The 22,263-nt window shown below is 42.8% G+C and overlaps 1 protein-coding gene across 6 annotated transcripts in view; it reads left to right on the top strand.

Annotated features, from left to right (window-relative positions):
- The window catches only part of pacsin1b (protein kinase C and casein kinase substrate in neurons 1b), a 227,065-nt gene that overhangs the window by 156,144 nt on the left and 48,658 nt on the right, over window positions 1-22,263 (top strand). For all 6 annotated transcript variants that reach the window (XM_063065636.1, XM_063065638.1, XM_063065637.1 and 3 more), the window contains exons 3-4: window positions 15,910-16,066; window positions 19,696-19,931. In XM_063065636.1, the coding sequence (XP_062921706.1) occupies window positions 15,910-16,066; window positions 19,696-19,931 (393 nt within the window). The remainder of the gene's footprint in view (window positions 1-15,909; window positions 16,067-19,695; window positions 19,932-22,263) is intronic.

Here is a 22,263-nt window from a genome sequence, read left to right as displayed (position 1 = left end):
GTTGCTTTGAACCTGAACTGTTTGAAGTTTGATGGACAGGTGATACCCCAGCAGGGGGATAAAAAGAGCAGGTTTGCTAAGGCACGAGACACACCACGAGACCCTGGAAAGAGCAGTGTACCCCCACAAGTGGTGGGAGTTTGGAGGTCCGGTTCGCGGGAACCGACCAGAGGCTCACAAGGTGTAAAGGTACGACCGGTGGGAACCTGGGGTGTGTGTCCGCCCTTGCCTGGGTGCCAGGTTCACCGCGGAAGAACGATTGTATCCGGAACGGAGGGGTCACAGTCGGTGACCACAGCGGGGATTAGAAGACATAAAAGGGTCTGCCTGAAACCAACTGCGAAGACATCAAAGGTCTGCCTGAACCAAATTGTCTCTCTCTTTCTGTCTCTCTCTCTCTCTTCCACCCCCCAATGGTACAACAACAGCGATTACTGCGAACTGCACTAAACTGAACTGAACTCTGCTTCACTTAAGACTGATCATTTTACTCCTAGACTGCGATAGAGCTTGGTTGATTCCTATTACCCTATTTCTGTGTGTATTATCATTGCTAACCTGTTACATTGATATCCTTACGATTAGAGTACTGTATTACTTATGTCTTTAATAAAACTTTATTAGTTCCGAGTAATCCAGACTCCAACGAGCGTTCCATTTCTGCTGTTTTGGCAACCCAGTTGTGGGGTACGTAACACCAACAGATAGTGAATCCTGATCAGAAAATATTCACTAGAACTCAGGCTAAAATACCAAAGACTCCTAAATCAAATGCAATTTATTTGAAGCCAAAGCATCTTCCCAAATGAAATAAGGCTGTTGATGGAAGTTGCAAATTGAAGCTCAGATAGTCATATTATCCATTTTAACATTGAATTGACTGCAACATTAGGCCTCCATTTTCTTGAATAAGACATTGTACTTTTGTGCTATTGTGCCCTTGTAGGCTTGTGCATGTCCTGAAATATGATTGGATGTTTCTTATTGACTAAGTAAGGAAACAATGAGAATGAAATTTTGGGGGAAGGTAACCTGTTCCTGGCGTATTGATTTCGAGCAACACACATCAAAGTTGCTGGTGAACGCAGCAGGCCAGGCAGCATCTCTAGGAAGAGGCGCAGTCGACGTTTCAGGCCGAGACCCTTCGTCAGGACTAACTGAAGGAAGAGTGAGTAAGGGATTTGAAAGCTGGAGGGGGAGGGGGAGATGCAAAATGATAGGAGAAGACAGGAGGGGGAGGGATAGAGCCGAGAGCTGGACAGGTGATAGGCAAAAGGGGATACGAGAGGATCATGGGACAGGAGGTCCGGGAAGAAAGATGGGAAGGGGGGTGACCCAGAGGATGGGCAAGAGGTATATTCAGAGGGACAGAGGGAGAAAAAGGAGAGTGAGAGAAAGAATGTGTGCATAAAAAAGAGTAACAGATGGGGTACGAGGGGGAGGTGGGGCCTAGCGGAAGTTAGAGAAGTCAATGTTCATGCCATCAGGTTGGAGGCTACCCATACGGAATATAAGGTGTTGTTCCTCCAACCTGAGTGTGGCTTCATCTTTACAGTAGAGGAGGCCGTGGATAGACATGTCAGAATGGGAATGGGATGTGGAATTAAAATGTGTGGCCACTGGGAGATCCTGCTTTCTCTGGCGGACAGAGCGTAGATGTTCAGCAAAGTGGTCTCCCAGTCTGCGTCGGGTCTCGCCAATATATAAAAGGCCACATCGGGAGCACCGGACGCAGTATATCACCCCAGTCGACTCACAGGTGAAGTGATGCCTCACCTGGAAGGACTGTTTGGGGCCCTGAATGGTGGTAAGGGAGGAAGTGTAAGGGCATGTGCTGCTGTTGTGACTCCCGTCTCCCCTTCCCCCACCACTACTCCGCCTGGAGTTCAAGGCTGGAATCTTGAGAGCTGGGATCAGAGGCGGGAGGGGGGAGGCTGGGGGTGTCAGTGGAGAGGGGAGGGTTGGGGTGAGAGGAAGATGGAGCCTCCGAGGGCCCAGGAGTTGACGGTGGGATCTGAGGAAGACGGGGCTGCGGAGTAGTGGTGGGGGAAGGGGAGACGGGAGTCACAACAGCAGCACATGCCCTTACACTTCCTCCCTTACCACCATTCAGGGCCCCAAACAGTCCTTCCAGGTGAGGCATCACTTCACCTGTGAGTCGACTGGGGTGATATACTGCGTCCGGTGCTCCCGATGTGGCCTTTTATATATTGGCGAGACCCGACGCAGACTGGGAGACTGCTTTGCTGAACATCTACGCTCTGTCCGCCAGAGAAAGCAGGATCTCCCAGTGGCCACACATTTTAATTCCACGTCCCATTCCCATTCTGACATGTCTATCCACAGCCTCCTCTACTGTAAAGATGAAGCCACACTCTGGTTGGAGGAACAACACCTTATATTCTGTCTGGGTAGCCTCCAACCTGATGGCATGAACATTGACTTCTCTAACTTCCGCTAAGGCCCCACCTCCCCCTCGTACCCCATCTGTTACTCATTTTTATGCACACATTCTTTCTCTCACTCTCCTTTTTCTCCCTCTGTCCCTCTGAATATACCTCTTGCCCATCCTCTGGGTCACCCCCCTCCCCATCTTTCTTCCCGGACCTCCTGTCCCATGATCCTCTCGTATCCCCTTTTGCCTATCACCTGTCCAGCTCTCGGCTCTATCCCTCCCCCGCCTGTCTTCTCCTATCATTTTGCATCTCCCCCTCCCCCTCCAGCTTTCAAATCCCTTACTCACTCTTCCTTCAGTTAGTCCTGACGAAGGGTCTCGGCCTGAAACGTCGACTGCGCCTCTTCCTAGAGATGCTGCTCGGCCTGCTGCGTTCACCAGCAACTTTGATGTGTGTTGCTCGAATTTCCAGCATCTGCAGAATTCCTGTTGTATTGATTTCGAGAAGCTTTTCCTCTAACCCTTTGCCCTTCGCAACCTTCTGTAGCTCTGAGTTGTTACCCAATCCTTCGCTGTTGTTTTTTATTTGCTTCCTCCTGATTCATCACATTGGTAGAACCTTCACTTACGTTGGAATTCCCCTAAATTCTCCTGCTTATTATAATTCCCTGTCTTTAAATGGTTCTTAAGAGCATTGGTGATGGCTTTTGGCTCCTTTCCTACCTCCCCGCAGTGCCTTGCCTCCTTTATTTACCTTGTGAAGCTCGCTTTACTAAAGTCACAGTAACGCACTGTGTTTCAAAGAAATGTTGAGTAAATTGAACAGGTCCTGAAAGTTGCTGTCTGATTTGCCTTGCTTGTCTCTGTTAGAACATTGCTGATCAGAATCGGAATTGGGTTTATTATCACCGGCATGTGTTTTTTCTTGAAATTTGTTAACTTAGCAGCTGCAGTTCAAGTATTACATAATATAGAAAGAAAAAAAATAAGTAAATCAATTACAGTATATGTACAAACGTATATTGAATAGATTAAAAATCATGCAAAAACAGAAGTAATACATATTAAAAAAGTGAGTTAGTGTTCATGGGTTCATTGTCCATTTAGGAATCGGATGACCGGGGAGGAAGCTGTTCCTGAATCACTGAGTGTGTGTCTTCAGGCTTCTGTACCTCCTTCCTGATGGTAACAGTGAGAAAAGGGCATGAGGGTCCTTAATAATAGACGCTGCCTTTCTGAAATTCAATTCAGCACTGAATTGTAGGTACAGTACTGCGATAATGTTGCAGGTTTACTCAGTCATTACTGCTTTCAGTGTACTTATTTGGTAACATTCTTAAATATGCAACCTTCTGGCTGAGAGAGAAGTCCTATCTCTGAGAGCTGAGCACCAATCCACTGCAATGCAGTATTGAGAAAGTGCTGCACCATCATGCTTTTTGGATAAGAGGTTAAACCAACACCTTCCCTTCCATCCCTAACTCTCCTCTCTTTGCTTTCTCAGATAGAAATAAAAGATCACACACACAATTTTAAAAGAAAGAACTCATCTGTTAATGAACACTTTAAAACAGATTTAATTGTTGTTTTCACATTACTGCATATAGCAGCTTCAAATTTATTGGAGCAGTGATTACATTGCACTATTGCAAAGACAAGGAAAGCTGAGGATATATTCAGATAGTGTATGGTGTTTTTTTCACAAGCGCAGTACATAAAGCTTGTGCTTATCCATTTAAATGTTAATATTTTTAAAATTACTAAATTGAATTACTAACTTAAAACCCATCCATTGATTTAATTTCTTTTCTGAAAGTAGCTTAGTAAATGAACATACGTGAGATCTCGTGCCACACAAAGCCCATTCTTCAGCACTGGGCAGAAGATGCTTCTGGCTCAGTGAGGTATCACCATTTTTCCTCCTTGGCTTCTGATGTATTGACTTAGTGTGATTCAATTTTGCAGACTTCCAAGTTCATCTTAGTTGGTCACACTGATTTCCCCTTGTTGGCATCAGCTCCAAGTGATGCTTGCCATATCTCTTCCTGGCCGATCACAAGTGTGCTGACTAACTCCATCATCACAAGGAAACTCTTGTGTGGTTTTTTTGGGTGGTCAGCTTCTGTGATGTTCAGCTGTATGTTCTAGCTGCATCATTTGTCTACCAAGTTGTTTCTGCTTGGCATTCTGTGGCTGTCCAGTTGTTCTAGCGATAGATAAATGGTTGCTGGTTGGTTAAGGTGGCCTGTGCCGATCTTGCGGATGTTGTTCAGCATTAGATCAAATTTCTTGCAGTAGGCTGGGTATATCCACACCGGAATGATGAACTGCCACAGTAGATTGGGCTAAGAATAGGAGGACCTGGATTTGTTTGCTAATTTGTGTTTATAACATCACGGCTGATGATACTCTGAGAGCTGACTTGCCTCTTTGTCTATAACATTTAATCTTGAAAGAGAGTATATGGTCCAGGAGCACTCAAATAAAGTAAATTTACCCAGCTAGTCAAGTTGCCATAGTATCAATTAACCTTTTTTTTAAGATGTCCGTTTGTGTAATGGTGGTTCCTTCCGGTGGCCAGGCTAGAGGGGGGTGGGTGTGGTTGTGGTTAGGTGAGATAAGCTGTGGTAAATGCTCCTGATGGCATGCATCTCAAATACCCTCCGACAACCAAGTCTAGCTCCTGGCCTTCATGTGTGGCTTAGCTACAAGCCTGGTAGAACAGTTTCTACTGATGGGAAGGGACAAACGGTGAGTTATTGACCTCTTAAAGCCAGTCACTTCAGGTGGATGGGGTTCACCAGCTGTGGTTGGCAGCTCATCTAGGAGAAGGAAAACTCTGATCTTAAACTTCCACGGCCTTGCAGCTATGCCCACTCATAGGGAGGGCTTCAGGAATAAAGTCCGAGGGGAAAATCTGGAACTGGAGGCCCTGAGGCAGTCCTGCGAATTCAACACGGACTGGTAACTCCTGTGACATCGCTGGTGCTGTCAGCTGCCTGGAGAGGGGGAGCCAGCTTCATGGGCAACAGCTTACTCTCCATACCACACCGCCCTGGCTTGCGTGTCGACTGAACATAGACAGCTGGGCCGCGATATCAGTGGCAGACCCCAACCAATGGAGGCCTCTTTTTGTTACGGTTGAGCCTGAAAAAGGGGCTGACCTATGCCCAGCATTCAGTTGAAGTGGATTGGTGGTCAGTTCACAAAATTCGTCCAGTTATCAGTGAGCCGGATCTGGGTGAATTTGCCACTTGCACTCCCACTTGCCCACGCTATCAGTATATGATGGAATTTAGGCGGATTGGTTGAACATTTTGTGCAGATGTCTGTAAGAAGGCATATCAATGCACTTGTGATTGGCACTTATAATGAGTCAGCCAGTGTAAAAGTAATTCTTGCTGGTCATGGATTAGATCATATCGTCTGTACAAGGATTCCTTGTCACGTCCCGAATCTTCCATACCAAATTTGATCGACAAGTTTAGCAGTGATTAGCAAATCTGAGATTCAGTTTCATATTCAGAGCATTTTACCTGGCCAGTGCATGCCATGCCTGAGAGGAAGGAAGTTGGAATTTATCAGGCTGAAATACTAAAAGTTTGTGGAGGTAACAAAGCAATGACTTCGGTTGAAAAATCATCAGATCTGACAGGTGCTTGCCATTTGAACAGTTTTAATTACTACTAAACAGCTCTCTGAAAAGATTTAAGGTGTACATTAAAAAGATGTATTCAATCCAAAATATAATTATAGGGACAACAGTTGGGGTTAAGGTAGTATTTTTACAAATATCTGGAATTTTATTTTTTACAATGTTTTTTGCTATTATAGGACAGAATTAGGCCATTTGGCCCATCAAGTCTGCTGTCATTGTGATATCCCTCAACCCCACTCTCCTCCCTTCTCCCCATAACCCCTGACACCCTTACTAATCAGAGTGGTAGAAGAGTACAGCACAGAAACAGGCCCTTTGGTCCATTTCATTTGTGCCGAACTATCTAAACTACCTACTCCCATCGACCTGCACTGGGTCCATAGCCCTCCATACCCCTACTATCCATGTATCTACTTAAACTTCCCTTAAATATTGAAATCGAGCTTGCATGCGCCACTTGTGCTGACAGCTCTTTCCACATTCTCATGAGCCTCTGAGTGAAGAAGTTTCCCCTCAGTTCCGCTAAACTTTTCACTTTTCACCCTTAACCCATGACCTCTGGTTGTAGTCCCACCCAACCTCAGTGGAAAAAGGCTGCTTGCAATTACCCTATCCATATCCCTCATAATTTGTATAGCTCTGTCAAATCTCCTCTCAATCTTCTATGTTCCAAGGACTAAAGTCCTAACCTATTCAATCTTTCGTTATATCTCAGGTCCTCCAGAACCAGCCACTTGTCTCTGTACTCGTTCAACCTTGTTTACCTCCAGGTGGTCAAAACTGCACACCATACTCCAGATTAGACCTCACCAATATCTTGCACAACTTCAATGTAACATCCCATCTCCCATACTCAATACTTTGATTTAATGAAGGCCAATGTGCCAAAAGTTTTCATTACATAACCCATCTACCAGTCACGCCACTTTCCAATGAAATATGGACCTGTATTCCCAGATCCCTTTGTCCTACAGCATTCACTGTGTAAGACCTACCCTGGTTGGTCCTACTGAAGTGCAACACCTTTCCCTTTTCTGCATTAAGTTACATCTGCTATTTCTTCAGCCCATTTTTCCTGCTGGTCCAGATCTCACTGCAAGCCACGATAGCTGCCTTTGCTGTCCAATCTTGGTGCCATCTGCAAATTTGCTGGTCCAGTTAACCTCATTCCTATCCAGATTGTTGACATAGATGACAAGTGGCAGTGGACTCAGCACCAAATCTCTGTGGCGCTCCACTCGTCACACTCATTCAGAGAGGTAAATATCTACTCACCAAGTTCTGGCTTCTTCTGCAAAGCCAATATCTAATCCAATTTACTTCCTCATCTTGAATGCTAAGCGACTGAAGCTTCTTGACCAATATTCCATGCGGGACCTTCTCAAGTGTCTTGTTAAAATCCATGTGGACGATATCCACTGCCTTGCCGTCCACTTTCCTGTTAACTTACTCAAAAAAACTAAGATTGGTTAGACGTGATCTACCACTTACGAAGCCATGCTGACTATCCTTAATCAGTCCATGCTTATCCAAATACTTGTATATTTAGTCCGTTAGAATACCTTCCAATAACTTTTCCACAACTGATAGCAGACTTACTCACCTATAATTTCCTGGTTTATTTTTAGAGCCAGCCTTAAACAGTGGAACAACATTGGCTATCCTCCAATCTTCTGGTACCTCACCTGTCACAAAGGATAATTTAAATATTTCTACCCTTGCCTCCCACAACGTCTGTCGGAACACCTTGTCAGGATTTATCCACCCTAATTGTCCTCAGGACAGCAAACATCTCTTTTGTAATCTGTTTTGGGTCTGTGAAGTTACCTCACTTCTGTAGTTTGTGTCCATCTCCTGAGTAAATACAAATGCAAAGAATTCACTTGAGATCTCCCCCATCTGTTTTGCTCCACACATGGATTACTATTCTGGTCTTCCAGAGGACCAATTATGTCACTTACAATCCTTTTACTCTTAACATTTATCTGTAGAATTTCTTGGGATTCTCCTTCACCTTGTCTGCTTGAGCAACCTCATGCCTTCTTTTAGCCCTCCTGATTTCTTTCTTAAGTGTACTCTGGCATTTGGTGTACTCAATGAGCAACTCATTTATTTCTATCTGCCTATACCTGCCATGCACTTCCTCTTTCATCTTAACCAGAACCTCAATATCTCTTGAAAACCAAGGCTCTCTGCACCTGTTATCTTTACCTTTTATTCTGATGGGCACATACAAGCTTTGTACTCTCAAAATTTCACTTTTGAAGGCTTCCCACTTACCAAGTACACCATTGCTAGAAAACAACCTTTCTCAAGCCAACACACATCAATGTTGCTGGTGAACGCAGCAGGCCAGGCAGCATCTCTAGGAAGAGGTACAGTCGACGTTTCAGGCCGAGACCTTTTGTCAGGACTAACTCTTAATAACTCTTCCTTCAGTTAGTCCTGACGAAGGGTCTTGGCCTGAAACGTCGACTGTACCTCTTCCTAGAGATGCTGCCTGGCCTGCTGCGTTCACCAGCAACATTGATGTGTGTTGCTTGAATTTCCAGCATCTGCAGAATTCCTGTTGTTGTTTCTCAAGCCAGATCCTTTCTAATACTGTCAAAATTGGCCTTTCTTCAATTTAGAATTTCAACCTGTGGACCAGACCTGTCTTTTGCATATTAACTTTAAAACCAGTGGCACTGTGATCTCTAGTTGCAGCGTGTTCTCCTACACAGATTTCCGTCAGCTGCCCTGTCTCAATCCCTATTAACAAATCAAGTATTGCACACTCTCGCTGAGAGTAAATTCCTGGTGTTACTATTTCAGCAGATCTGTCCTGTCCTGTGAACAAAGCATGGCAACACCTCTACTGCTTTAGGAGTTGGCATGATATCTAAAACTTCGACAAACTTCCACAGGTATGTAGAGGAGAGTGTATTGACTGGCTGCATCATGTCCTGTTATGGAAACACCAATGTGTTTGAATGGAAAATCCTTCAAAAGGTAGTGGATTTGGCCCAGTACATCATGGGTAAAACCCTTCCAACCATTAAGCACATCTACATGAACTGCTGTCACAGGAAAGTAGCATCAATCATCAGAGATCCACACCACCCAGGCCATTCTCTTTTCTCACTGATGCCATCAGATAGAAGGTACAAGAGCCAATCCCTCAACCTGCAGGTTCTTGAACAAAGGCGATAATTCCACTCAGTTGCCCATCTATTGAGATGTTCTCACAACCAATGATCTCACTTTAAGGACTTTTTAGCTTGTTATTTCATGCTCTTGTTATTTATTACTATGTATTTATATTTACATTTGCACAGTTTGTTGTCTTCTGCACTATAGCTGATCTTTCATTGATCCTGTTATAGTTACTATTCAATAGATTTGCTGAGTACGTCCATGGAAAAATGAATCTCAGGGTTGTATATGGTGACATATATGTACTTTGATAAAATTTACTTTGTAACATTGTGCACTCTCTCTAGATCCTATCAACATCCACTTTAAATATATCCAATGACTTGGTCTTCACAGTTGGCTGTGACAATGAATTTCACAGATTCATCACCCTCCGCGAAAGAAATTCATCCTCATTTCTGTTCTAATGGGACTTGTTTCTATTCTGTGGCTGTGCCTTCTGGCCCGAGACTTTCCCACTATTTGAGACGTCTTCTTCAGTCCTTCTGGTGGAGGTACTCCCACACTACTTTGGATAGGTTGGTTCAAGATTTAGATCCACCTGTGACAAAATATTTCTAAATCAGGATGCTGAGTCACTTGAAGGGAAACTTGCAGGTGGAGTGTTTCCTTATGCCATATGTTCGTGTTATCCTTGGTGGTAGAGGTTGTGGGTTTGTTGAAGCAGCCTGTATGAATAGCTGTGGCACAGTTAATGGTACTTGGTATGGCCCATGTGCATTAGTGGAGAAGGTAATGAATGTTTAGGGTAGTGGGCAGAGTGGCAGTCAGACTTTGTCCTGGGTGGTACCAAGCTTCCTCAGAGTTGGAACTGCACTAAAGAGACAAGTGAACAGTTTTTCAGAAATGTGCATTGTTAATGATTATTGGCTTTGGGTGCATGCAGGTGAGTAACTTGCTGAAGTATACTGAGCTTGTGAATGCTCTTGTAGCTATTTTAATGATGTAGCTGATCCAATTGAGTTTCTGCTCAGTTTACTGAACTGTCTGACTGAGGATCTGTCCCATCATTGGATAATGTTGGCTGAAAAAATCTTCAGATCTTGATCAGATAAGTCAAGATTCATCCTCCTATTAAAGTAAATGCAAAACTTGGTAAACCTGAAAGAGCAAGGAAGTCCTCCTAAAAACATTTATTTTCCCACTTTTATCAGAATATTTCTCTCAGGAGATCCTCCCTGTAAGATTCGAGAGTTGCTTTCCTGAACGTTACTTTGTAAACCCTGATAAACCCTTGAGGTAAAGAGGCCCAGGATTTTGATTGGAAACGTTGAAGCAGAGATGATATATTTTCAGATCACAATGCTGCATGACTTGAAGGTGACTTTTCAGGAGGTCGTCATATCTCTGGAAGCATAATCCTGCCAAGTGCAGGACGTTGTGTGCTTTGAAGATGATGTTGAAGAAAGCTTGACAAGTTGCTGATGTCCATCTTATAAATAGTACATAGTTACACTAGTGTGAAACCCCTTGGTTTCCTTGGTGGCGTAAGCCTAGGGAAGATGATCTCGGGCCCGCCAAACTCGTGAGATCGAGGCACTCTCCCACCCCGAACCCGTTCTGTTTGAGTGGCTGCTGTGTACTTTGCTGCCCTGTTACAAATTAGTGCCACGAAATAACAGACAGCACACCTTGTACAATTAAAATGCTATATTTATGTATCATAATTTGACTAAAGGGTTGGTAAAGAAAAGAGCAAAAAAAAAAGAAAAGGGCCCATTTTAATGAAACAGTCAAATGTGCACAAGTTGGAGCTCAAAGTTTCTCCATTGTCACCGATCCTCAATCGATCTTACCCCAGGCTTCATCGAATCACGGACACGCTCTGGGTAAAATCGTACGACTTCTTCTCTCCTGCGTCTTCCCTCTTCATCTCCTCAAAAAAAAAGCCCCAAGCCCAACCATAGTGTCCCTCACCAGAGAAACCTCCCCTAAATCCAACCATCCTAATTGGATGGCACACATTTCTCCTCATCTGTTGTAGAAACATAGAAAATAGGTGCAGGAGTAGGCCATTCGGCCCTTCGAGCCTGCACCACCATTCAGTATGATCATGGCTGATCATCCAACTCAGAACCCTGTACCAGCCTTCCCTCCATACCCCCTGATCCCTGTAGCAACAAGGGCCATATCTAACTCCCTCTTAAATATAGCCAATGAACTGGCCTCAACTGTTTCCTGTGGCAGAGAATTCCACAGATTCACCACTCTCTGTGTGAAGAAGTTTTTCCTAATCTCAGTCCTAAAAGGCTTCCCCTTTATCCTCAAACTGTGACCCCTTGTTCTGGACTTACCCAACATTGGGAACAATCTTCCTGCATCTAGCCTGTCCAATCCCTTTAGGATTTTATACGTTTCAATCAGATCCCCCCTCAATCTTCTAAATTCCAACGAGTATAAGCCTAGTTCATCCAGTCTTTCATCATATGAAAGTGCTGCCATCCCAGGAATCAATCTGGTGAACCTTCTTTGTACTCCCTCTATGGCAAGGATGTCTTTCCTCAGATTAGGGGACCAAAACTGCACACAATATTCCAGGTGTGGTCTCACCAAGGCCTTGTACAACTGCAGTAGTACTTCCCTGCTCCTGTACTCGAATCCCCTTGCTATAAATGCCAGCATACCATTCGCCTTTTTCACCACCTGCTGTACCTGCATGCCCACTTTCAATGACTGGTGTATAATGACACCCAGGTTTCGTTGCACCTCCCCTTTTCCTAATCGGCCACCATTCAGATAATAATCTGTTTTCCTGTTTTTGCCACCAAAGTGGATAACCTCACATTTATCCACATTAAATTGTATCTGCCATGAATTTGCCCACTCACCCAACCTATCCAAGTCACCCTGCATCCTCTTAGCATCCTCCTCACAGCTAACACTGCCGCCCAGCTTCGTGTCATCCGCAAACTTGGAGATGCTGCATTTAATTCCCTCATCCAAGTCATTAATATATATTGTAAACAACTGGGGTCCCAGCACTGAGCCTTGCGGTACCCCACTAGCCACCGCCTGCCATTCTGAAAAGGTCCCGTTTATTCCCACTTTTTGCTTCCTGTCTGCTAACCAATTCTCTATCCACATCAATACCTTACCCCCAATACCGTGTGCTTTAAGTTTGCACACTAATCTCCTGTGTGGGACCTTGTCAAAAGCCTTTTGAAAATCCAAATATACCACATCCACTGGTTCTCCCCTATCCACTCTACTAGTTACATCCTCAAAAAATTCTATGAGATTCGTCAGACATGATTTTCCTTTCACAAATCCATGCTGACTTTGTCCGATGATTTCACCGCTTTCCAAATGTGCTGTTATCACATCTTTGATAACTGACTCTAGCAGTTTCCCCACCACCGATATTAGGCTAACCGGTCTATAATTCCCCGGTTTCTCTCTCCCTCCTTTTTTAAAAAGTGGGGTTACATTGGCCACCCTCCAATCCTCAGGAACTAGTCCAGAATCTAAAGAGTTTTGAAAAATTATCACTATTTCCTGGGCTACTTCCTTAAGCACTCTGGTATGCAGACCATCTGGCCCTGGGGATTTATCTGCCTTTAATCCCTTCAATTTACCTAACACCACTTCCCTACTAACATGTATTTCCCTCAGTTCCTCCATCTCACTGGACCCTCTGTCCCCTACTATTTCCGGAAGATTATTTATGTCCTCCTTAGTGACAGAACCAAAGTAATTATTCAATTATCTTCAACAATAACCCAAACAAGCTGAAAACAGAGCAGACTGCTCTTACAGAACTGTTAAATGAAATGCATACAGCATAACAGTAAAAATATGAACCAGGGCATTACAAGTGGATGATGGAGTACCAATCAAGTGAGCTTGCTTGTCCTGGCTGGTGCTGAACTTGGAGCTTTTAGATAATCAATTAAATAGCTTTCTTCAAACTTTGATCTGCTCCCAGAACCAGTTCAAGTATGTTTGTGCTCAACGCTGACCTCAAAGATTTGACTATAGTAATTCCATTGTATGCCAGACGGAGGTGGTTTAGTGCAGCATGAATGTTCATCACCGTGAGATGGCAAGTACCCTGATGTTCATTGCCCTGGGCTGGCACGTACAATGTGATACCACTTCAGCTGTAGCCTATATTTGCAGCTTTGTAAATACCCTACTCTACATTTCCTTTGAACAAGTCTGTTTCTCCAGCTTTAAGGGAATGAATAATTAGAGCAGGTCAGCTGATTATGTACAATAAGAGTCAGCTGCATTGAAGGTTTACAGGACCTCCTGGATGTCCCAGTTTCAAATTGTGTCCCATGTAATGCCCTGGTCATAATATACAATACACTGGAGAGGCCTTCAGTGTGAAGGTAGTAGTTAACTTCACCCAAGCATTATGAAGGTCCCTGCGACTACTCACTGCGTTCAGGCAGAGGCTAAACAGCAAGGTTCCAGAGGTGAGGACAACATGGGAGTCAGAGAAGCAACAAGGGATTGCTCTGAGCTGATGACCAGCCCATGTTCGAGGACTCATCAGTGGATCTGACTGAATACACGATGATTGTTGTGGACAAAAATAGTCGTTGTTGAGTACGCCCCCATAAAATCTTTGTCTTCCGCAACCAGCAGCTGTGGATGAGGCCCACAATCTACTGTGGGCCGGATCTGTGGCATTCCAGTCTGGCAGCCAAATAAGATGGGAGGTCCAGGCACGATATCCAGAAAGCCACCTCACAGCTCCAGACTAAACTGGAATCACTGAAGGATGTTCAACAGCTGTGATAGGGGTTTAAATGCTTTTCCCTCTTACAAGGTGAAACCAGGTGACATCGGTGACAACAAGGTTTTGCTCCCATTTGAGCTCAATGCTTTCTCTGTTTTCTTTGACCGCCAAAACATGGAGGAACTTTCACAAACTCACATAGTCCTGAAACTATAGAGGAGCTTAAGAGAGAATGGCGCCTAATGGTGACCCTTTGCTTGCATCTTTGGAAACAGCTCTATTTCTATCTTTAATATCTCTATTTTCCTCTTTCAGGGTTCTTTTGAAGACCCTGAACTGGAGTTAAACACTGACTTCAGTTCTTTGTGGGAATGGGTCCCGCTCTCAGGGTTTCACGACTGGCTGTTATTCAATATGCCAAGGATGCAGCCTAGGATATTAGCTCGCCTTCAGAGTTCCAGGATCTTGTGTTTCTGGAGGCGGGTGGACCGAAGGTTGGTGTCTCTGCAGGAATCCGGTGTATCGTGGGAGATGGAAGATCGAAAGCAGTGAGCTGGCTGTGTGCCTAGAGACCTGAGTTCTTTGGGCACAGAGCTCGGAAAAGTGACACAATGGACTTTTTACATCATAAATCAGCGAGTTGTTTGTTAAGTCTCTCCTAGCGCTGTGAAATGGAGACATCTCTTTCTCCCTTATTGGGGAGAGAGAGAGAGCCTGTGGTATGTCGAATACCAGGTGAACAATGTGGTCTCCGGGGTACTGCAAGTCTGTGTCTTTGATGCTTTGCTGCACGCTTGAGTGCTCGGTGGTGGGTGCTGATGCTTTTTTTTTGCTGGGGGGGTGGGTTGTTGCTTTGCTGCTGCTTATGAGTGGGTGGGGGGAGCCGGGGGGGGGGTGGCTTTGGGGTTCTAACATTTAACTGTCATTCATTCTTTGGGGGCACTCTTCTGGTTTTTGTTGATGGCTGCAAAGAGAAAGTATTTCAGGATATATATTGTATACATTTCTCTGATATTAAATGTACCTTTGAAGACTCTGTGGTTTCCGTCTCTGAGGCCATCGTGAGAGCATCCTTCAGGAGCATCCACGGGAAGCTATCAGCCCAGATAGGGTATCTGGCTGACTATTGAAGGCCTGTGCTATTTAACTGACTGGAGTGTTCACTGAGATCTATAACCTCTCACTTCGGCAATCTATGGTACCCACCTGCTTCAATTATACTGTTGCCTAGGAAGAACGTGATGACCTGCCTCAATGACCATCATCCAGTAGCTCTTGCATCCACTGCGATGAGCTGCTTTGAGAAGCTGGTGATAGAACATATCAACTACCTGAACTTGGGTTCATTCCAGTTTGCCTACGTTCATAACAGGTCCACAGCATATGCTATTTCATTGCCTCTTCACTCAACCCTGGAACATCTGGACAGCAACGATATACTGTATACATCAGAATGCCCAAGTTAAGACTTTTATTAATAGTCTATCCTTGTCCTTTTCTGCAAACATTTTAATACATATGGAAATGTGGTCTGTATCTCAAAAGTGTGATCTTCCACTAACTTCCACTTGACCAGCTACATTCCTCAATACAAGGTCCAGTAATGCTACTTGCTACTTGTTGATCTATCTACATGCTTCAAAAAAACTCTCCTGGACACACCTAAATTAAAAAAAAAAGCCAGCCTTCTCTTTGCTTTCTCCTGTTCCCCCCCCCCCCACAGAGTTTTTAAATGTTCAGGCAATGCCACTAAATATTTGAGGAAATTATGTCAAGTAACTGCAGTGAATAGACCTACTGGTTAGCCTGGCACTACTGCCTCAGGAGATGATTTTTTTTCTCTTATAGAGATAGCTGTACTTTAAGGAACGAGGTCAAAAATTTCATTTTAAGCCAGTTAGAGAAATTGGGCAGAATAGTTGAAAGTTTTTGTAGTTCCGTAGTTTCTGATGACACTCTCCACTTTCTTTTCAGATTGGTAATTACAAACGCTCAGTGAAGCGCATTGATGACGGACACAGATTGTGCAATGATCTTATGAACTGTGTCAATGAACGGGCAAAGATAGAGAAGTCCTACTCTCAGCAGTTAATTGACTGGTCTAAAAGGTGGAAACAGCTCATTGAAAAAGGTATGCAGGCCCCTTTTTGGCTTAGTATTAAAATATGATTACAGTATAATTCCATTTAAAATGAATGTGGTATTATTGTAATATCTGAAAATAAAAGTATCAATAACTGTCTATAGCAACTAAATTTGTTGCTTCTGTCGATGTACTGCCATAAATATTGTAACTGTCTAATATTACTTGAGACAAAATGGGTGAATTACTGTGCATTAGCAGCAATTTGCACAGTTTTATTAAATGGAATTTTTTATATTTGTAGTTGATGCTGAGGTCTGTATTGCTAATCCTGTTAAGCTGGGATGGAAATGGAATGGTTGTTGAGTAGAGAAATTCCAAAAACACAACTTCTTTGGAGCAGTAATGTAATTAGTGTTGTATCTTTACAGGCCACATTTTAGGCTGGAAAGAGCATTATTTTCCTCCTTTGTCCCTGTTGATTTTTCTCATTCTTGCTCATTTTTAAAGACTGCAGGGAGAAAATTGCAGATGAGGTTTCTGTCTTTGGGGAAAGAATCTTCACTCCTGATTTTTATACACCAAAGGTCATTAATGAAGTAGCTGGATGTAGTCATCCTCAGAGCCCTGGCCAGAGGAACTTGATTGAAAAGTTACAATATACCCAATTACCAATCTATCTTCCATATAATTTGAGTTACAATAGAAACTGGTTTCCCAAAGAGTAGATGAAATCTATATTAGTGTTCTGATTTGATTACATATAAGTCAGGATAATTTCCTATAGATACCTTTAAATACATACTTGGAAAGGAAAACGAATTCTGGGCATTCTGAAAGATCAAATGAAATGTGCATGAATAGTGCCAGATAATAGGAGAACAGTATTAATCTTGGATTATTTGCATGCATATTCTAAAAGGTCAGATGCATCTCTGAAGAATTGAATATAGTTTCCTTCATTTCATATAATGTATTAAATATCATTTGAAGCTTTTATGTTTGTACAGGTGAGATGTCATGGGTTGAGACTGTTTGCTGTAGAATGACCATGTTTGTGTAAATGTGTTTCCAGATGTCTGCTATTTTCTACCATTTTACAGTTGGAGCAGCCATTTCAGATATTTGACAAACTTTTATTTAAGTTGATTGTAATGCTCGATCAGTTGACCTCTTGCTCTTCACCTCCACTCCCAAAGTCAGTTTGAAACTCCACCTAAACTGACTCCGTTTCTCATTCTTTTATCTATGATTCACTCCCCCCCGCCCCCCACCCCATCCAGTTCTTTTATTATCAGGGCTACCCAGCATAAACCTGGAATAAGTGTCTCGGGACTGATTGCCAGTGTGACAGTAAACATTCAGGACTAATTTCCTCTCAATGGCAGCTTGTGTTCATTAGGCAAACATATAATTTATGCCTGAACTGTTTGCAAGCTTTCAATTTGACCAATTTAAAAATACAAAGATTATTTAAAGAAAATAATTTTAGTATATCGGCAAAATTACAGGTATGTGACTTGTATAACAAGCACAGTACCAGCACTACGTTCAATGTTTAATCAACAAACCTAACTTTAAATACAAAATAAATATTTGTATGAAAATATTTTAAAATTTTGTTTGGAATGTCTGCAACTTCTGGCTCAGTAATATTAAGTAAGCTTAAAATACCATATCAAAGAATAGTCAGACTCCATTCAGTGGATTTTAGAAAAAACAAACACTATACAGTATTGGCAAGTTAGGAAAGTTAAATCTACAATAAGATCACAGTAATATCAAGTATGTGTTGACTGTCTTTAAAATGATATTGTTCTAGTAACTTTTCAGTTACATAGTGGCCATTGTTTGATACTACTATGTTTACCTGTATGCTTCAGACTTCCAGAATAATATCTCAGATTGCATCTTGAGGGTGGGGGTTCCTGTACTGCAGTCCACAGGTAACATGCATTCTTCCAGCCTTCAAACTGCAGTCTACTCTACTTTTTTCCAGTTTGGGAATAAAAAATGTGGGTGGATTGTTCATAGTGTTGTTATATTATTGATAGATGAGTTCCAAAGAGGAATATTGCCTGCAAAGGAAGAAGAAATTTTTTATGACACCCTTCACAATCTTTAGCAAGCTAATGAAAAAGATTTGGGAGTGCATTTGCTTTTATAATGTCCAGTAATGTGACAGTTTATTTAAATGTGCCAAAATCCCAGATCTGAATAGGTACATTTAATGTCAGAGCAATGTATACAATATACATCCTGAAATTATTTTTCTTCTCAAACATCTATGAAAACGGAGGAGAGCCCCAAAGAATGAATGACAGTTAAATGTTAGAACCCCAAAGCCCACCTTTAACAGGACAAAGCGGTTTGCTGAACACCTACGCTCTGTCCGCCAGAGAAAGCAGGATCTCCCAGTGGCCACACATTTTAATTCCACATCCCATTCCCATGCTGATATGTCTATCCACGGCCTCCTCTACTGTAAAGATGAAGCCACACTCAAGTTGGAGGAACAACACCTTATATTCTGTCTGGGTAGCCTCCAACCTGATGGCATGAACATTGACCTCTAACTTCTGCTAATGCCCCACCTCCTCCTCGTACCCCATCCGTTATTTATTTTTATACACACATTCTTTCTCTCACTCTCCTTTTTCTCCCTCTGTCCCTCTGACTATACCCCTTGCCCATCCTCTGGTTCCCTCGCCCTTGTCTTTCTTCCCAGACCTCCTGTCCCATGATCCTCTCATATCCCCTTTGCCAATTACCTGCCTAGCTCCTGGCTCCATCCCTCCCCCTCCTGTCTTCTCCTATCATTTTGGATCTCCCCCTCCCCCTCCCACTTTCAAATCTCTTACTAACTCTTCCTTCAGTTAGTCCTGACGAAGGGTCTCGGCCTGAAACGTCGACTGTACCTCTTCCTAGAGATGCTGCCTGGCCTGCTGCGTTCACCAGCAACTTTCATTTTTACAACGCTGGTTTTAATATTGTCAAGAAATTCGGCTGTAGCACACTTGCACAAATCATTTACATAAACTGTTAGCTTCAGCCCTGATCTCCAGGGCAAACCACTTGCTGCAATATGCCATTTTGAAAAAGACGATCTTTTTCGATCAGTCAACTTGTTTGTTTATTTATTTATTAGAAGATTCAAAATTGTTTATGCCATTTCCAGTACACAAGTGTAAAGGAGAACAAAATAATTTTTACTCTGAATTGTTAATCCATTATCCATGCTGATGTGTTAACCTCACTAACATGATTCCACACCTGGTAATCCATGGAAGTAGAAATGCACTCCATCCACTGGCTGACTTTTATTCACCCTGCTGATTACCATCCATCTTGCTGGTCCTTTCTCTGATAATTCCATATAGATCTGTGAAAATGGTTTCTTCAATATGGGGCTGACTTAGCTATAACTTTTTTTCTCTATCATTCCAGCTCCAATTGATGCTTTTGGTTTAGTCAAATGCTGGGTCTGTTTCTATTTCTTTTTGTTGCTTTGTCACCAGCTTTTTCTTTGTCCTCTTTATTGAAAATAAATGCTTTTAGAAATATGTTAGAATCCAGTACAGTTTGGCCATGAACTGAATTGTTGCTTTGAAAATATTTAAAGAGCACTTAAAATGGTTGTTGTATTAGTTAATGATGAATGCTTGCACCAATTTTAGGATCACAGTATGGAACTCTGGAGAGAGCCTGGATGGCGTTGATGACCGAGGCAGATAAAGTGAGCGAGCTACATCTGGAGGTGAGAAATGCATTAACTTGTGAAGACTTTGAAAAGATCAAGAACTGGCAGAAGGATTCCTTTCACAAGCAGATGATAGGAGGCTTCAAAGAGACCAAAGAAGCAGAGGATGGATTCCGGAAAGCACAGAAACCTTGGGCTAAAAAACTAAAAGAGGTAAAGTATAACTTCAGCAATTTCAATGCAGAGAATCCACTCACCAACTCAAACAATGAAAGTTTAACCCTATGCACTTGTGAAAGCTGAGCTATTTGAAGCTTTAAATGTGCAACTAATCAGAGAATTAAAAGAATTAATATTCATGTTCATTGTCCCTTCATTGCTCTGTAGTGTCAAAAGTAAATTTACTTTATTTCTATTTGCTTTGTGAGATAGACACTTTTTTTAACCTCTACATCTTCTCCCTCTCTCCATGTTAAGATTCTGCTTAATGAAACCACTGGTATCATTCCTTCTCCTTCTCCTTCACTGGTATCTTCCTAAATACAATAATGGCTCAGTGGCACATTCCACTGTATAATGATGCACTATGGCTGAGGTATTCATTGCATCAAGTGATCAGATATAATTTGATTCAGTCTAGGCTTGTACCTTCTATTATAAAATTGCCATTGGCTAACCCTATTAGTTGCATGCTTTACTTTCCAATCTATTATTCTTCTGTCTCTTAATTCCTTTTTTATTATGTGAGCTCAAAATCAGACCATTGTGGTCAGACCTAAAGCAGTTCTAAAGAAAAATTCAAATGATGAACATGTATTTCAGAATATTCACCAAGCAGAATTTGAAATGTTTATTGCTTTCAGGTAATTCAGTGAAGAACTCAGACAAACTCCATTTTGTTTGTTCATGGAGCATTTAAATGTTTTTTATCTCACATTTCTGCTCTCCCTTAAAGGTGAGCTACCTTCAAGGATGGGAAGAGTCCAACTAAGTAATTAGAACTGGGCAGGAATGTCTTTTTAAGAAGTTTATTATCCAGGGCATCTTACTTATGAAAACGTGTGTTTTGGGGTCTTTATAGCTGTGGGTTGCTGGTTATGAATTTTCCTTTCTAAGTTTTCTTCTCCCTATTCCACCAATAGTCGATTTTTAAAAAATTCTCTCACGATGTTTCCTGCAGGTGTGCTTAGTCTGTACAGCTGGTGTGTAGATAGCAATACTGCTGGGAACTTGCCTGAAGAGGTCTGCAAACTTAAAGCTTTTTAAAATATCTGCTCATGACCAATCCAAATCTGGCCCAGCTCTGGTGCTGAAAATTGTTTCTCTAAATGAACACCATTGTTGTTGATTGGCTGGCATCCGTCTGTCTCGAAGGAGAATGGGTGATGATCATCACCACAAGCCTGGACAGAAGGTATGGAGATCCTGAGATGCCCAGCCATCAAGATCTGCCTGTTGGCCTCCCCTGTATAGTCCAAAGGAAAGCTTATGAAGCAATGTGTTTGGTACCAGTTTGGCTGCAGGAGCTGCTGGAAGGATGTTCAATGATGTCCAGCTGCTTCAGAGGCTCCACTCTGGATTTGCTGCCTGGGTTTATTCCCTAGCCTCTGTCTCTCCTGACGCTGCCCACAAGTCAGTGGGGGCTATTTACCCATAGCTGGTGATCTGGTTCATGAGCACCAGGGTGTGTCCATGCCACGCATCAATGGGCCTGCATGCTACGTGTGCAGGGGCCAGAATTCCTCCCCATCCTCTGTAGTTCAGCCCGAGTCCGAAAGGAGTTCAGTTTCTTTGTGTCACCAGTGAGGAGGCACTACACGAGGCTTGCTGTTGGAGGGGCTATGTACTGACAGGGAGAGACTTACACATTCAGCTCTCCTTTTCACAAGCCTACTGGCCAGTGGTGGAAGCTGAAACCGAGAGTGACAAGCTCTACCCACTGCACTACCGCTCTAGATGAGTTACAACAACTATTTTGATAGCACACAATTGTTATATGCATGTTAATCTTGGAGATGCTATTGATCTCTTTGAGAATGAAGTGCTAATACTATACAGATTGTTCTGATCTCAGTCAAAGTACTGGTATCGATACAATACTGGCATCTGCGTTACATTGTGAAAAATTGTCCTGCTCAATTCTGTTCACTAAAAGCGGGGTAATCTAGTCTGTCCGTGCCTTGCCAACTCAGTCTATAGTCAATAATCGGCAAAGTGATGAAAGTAATCAACAGTGCATTCGAGCAGCAACGTTTGTCGATAACCTACCTCGGCAGAAGACTAGTTGGACATCTATCAGGACCATGCAGCTCCAAATGTCACAACCTTAGTCTAAACATTGATCAATGAGCTGAATTGCAGGTGTGAGTACAGAGACGAAGGTGGCATTTAACTTGGTGTGGTACAAACAGCCTTCGTAAAACTGAAATCAATGAACATACAGGGGAAGCACTCTGGTAGCTGATCGTTGCTGAGACAAAAGAAAATTGTAGTTGTTGTCTAGCCCCAGGATATCACTATAGTAATTTCCCAGGGCAGTGTCCTA

This window comes from Mobula hypostoma, chromosome 13, assembly GCF_963921235.1.
Source record: "Mobula hypostoma chromosome 13, sMobHyp1.1, whole genome shotgun sequence".
Lineage (NCBI taxonomy): Eukaryota > Metazoa > Chordata > Chondrichthyes > Myliobatiformes > Myliobatidae > Mobula > Mobula hypostoma.
Note: the sequence above shows the minus strand (reverse complement) of the source record. Positions and strands in the feature narration are given on the sequence as shown.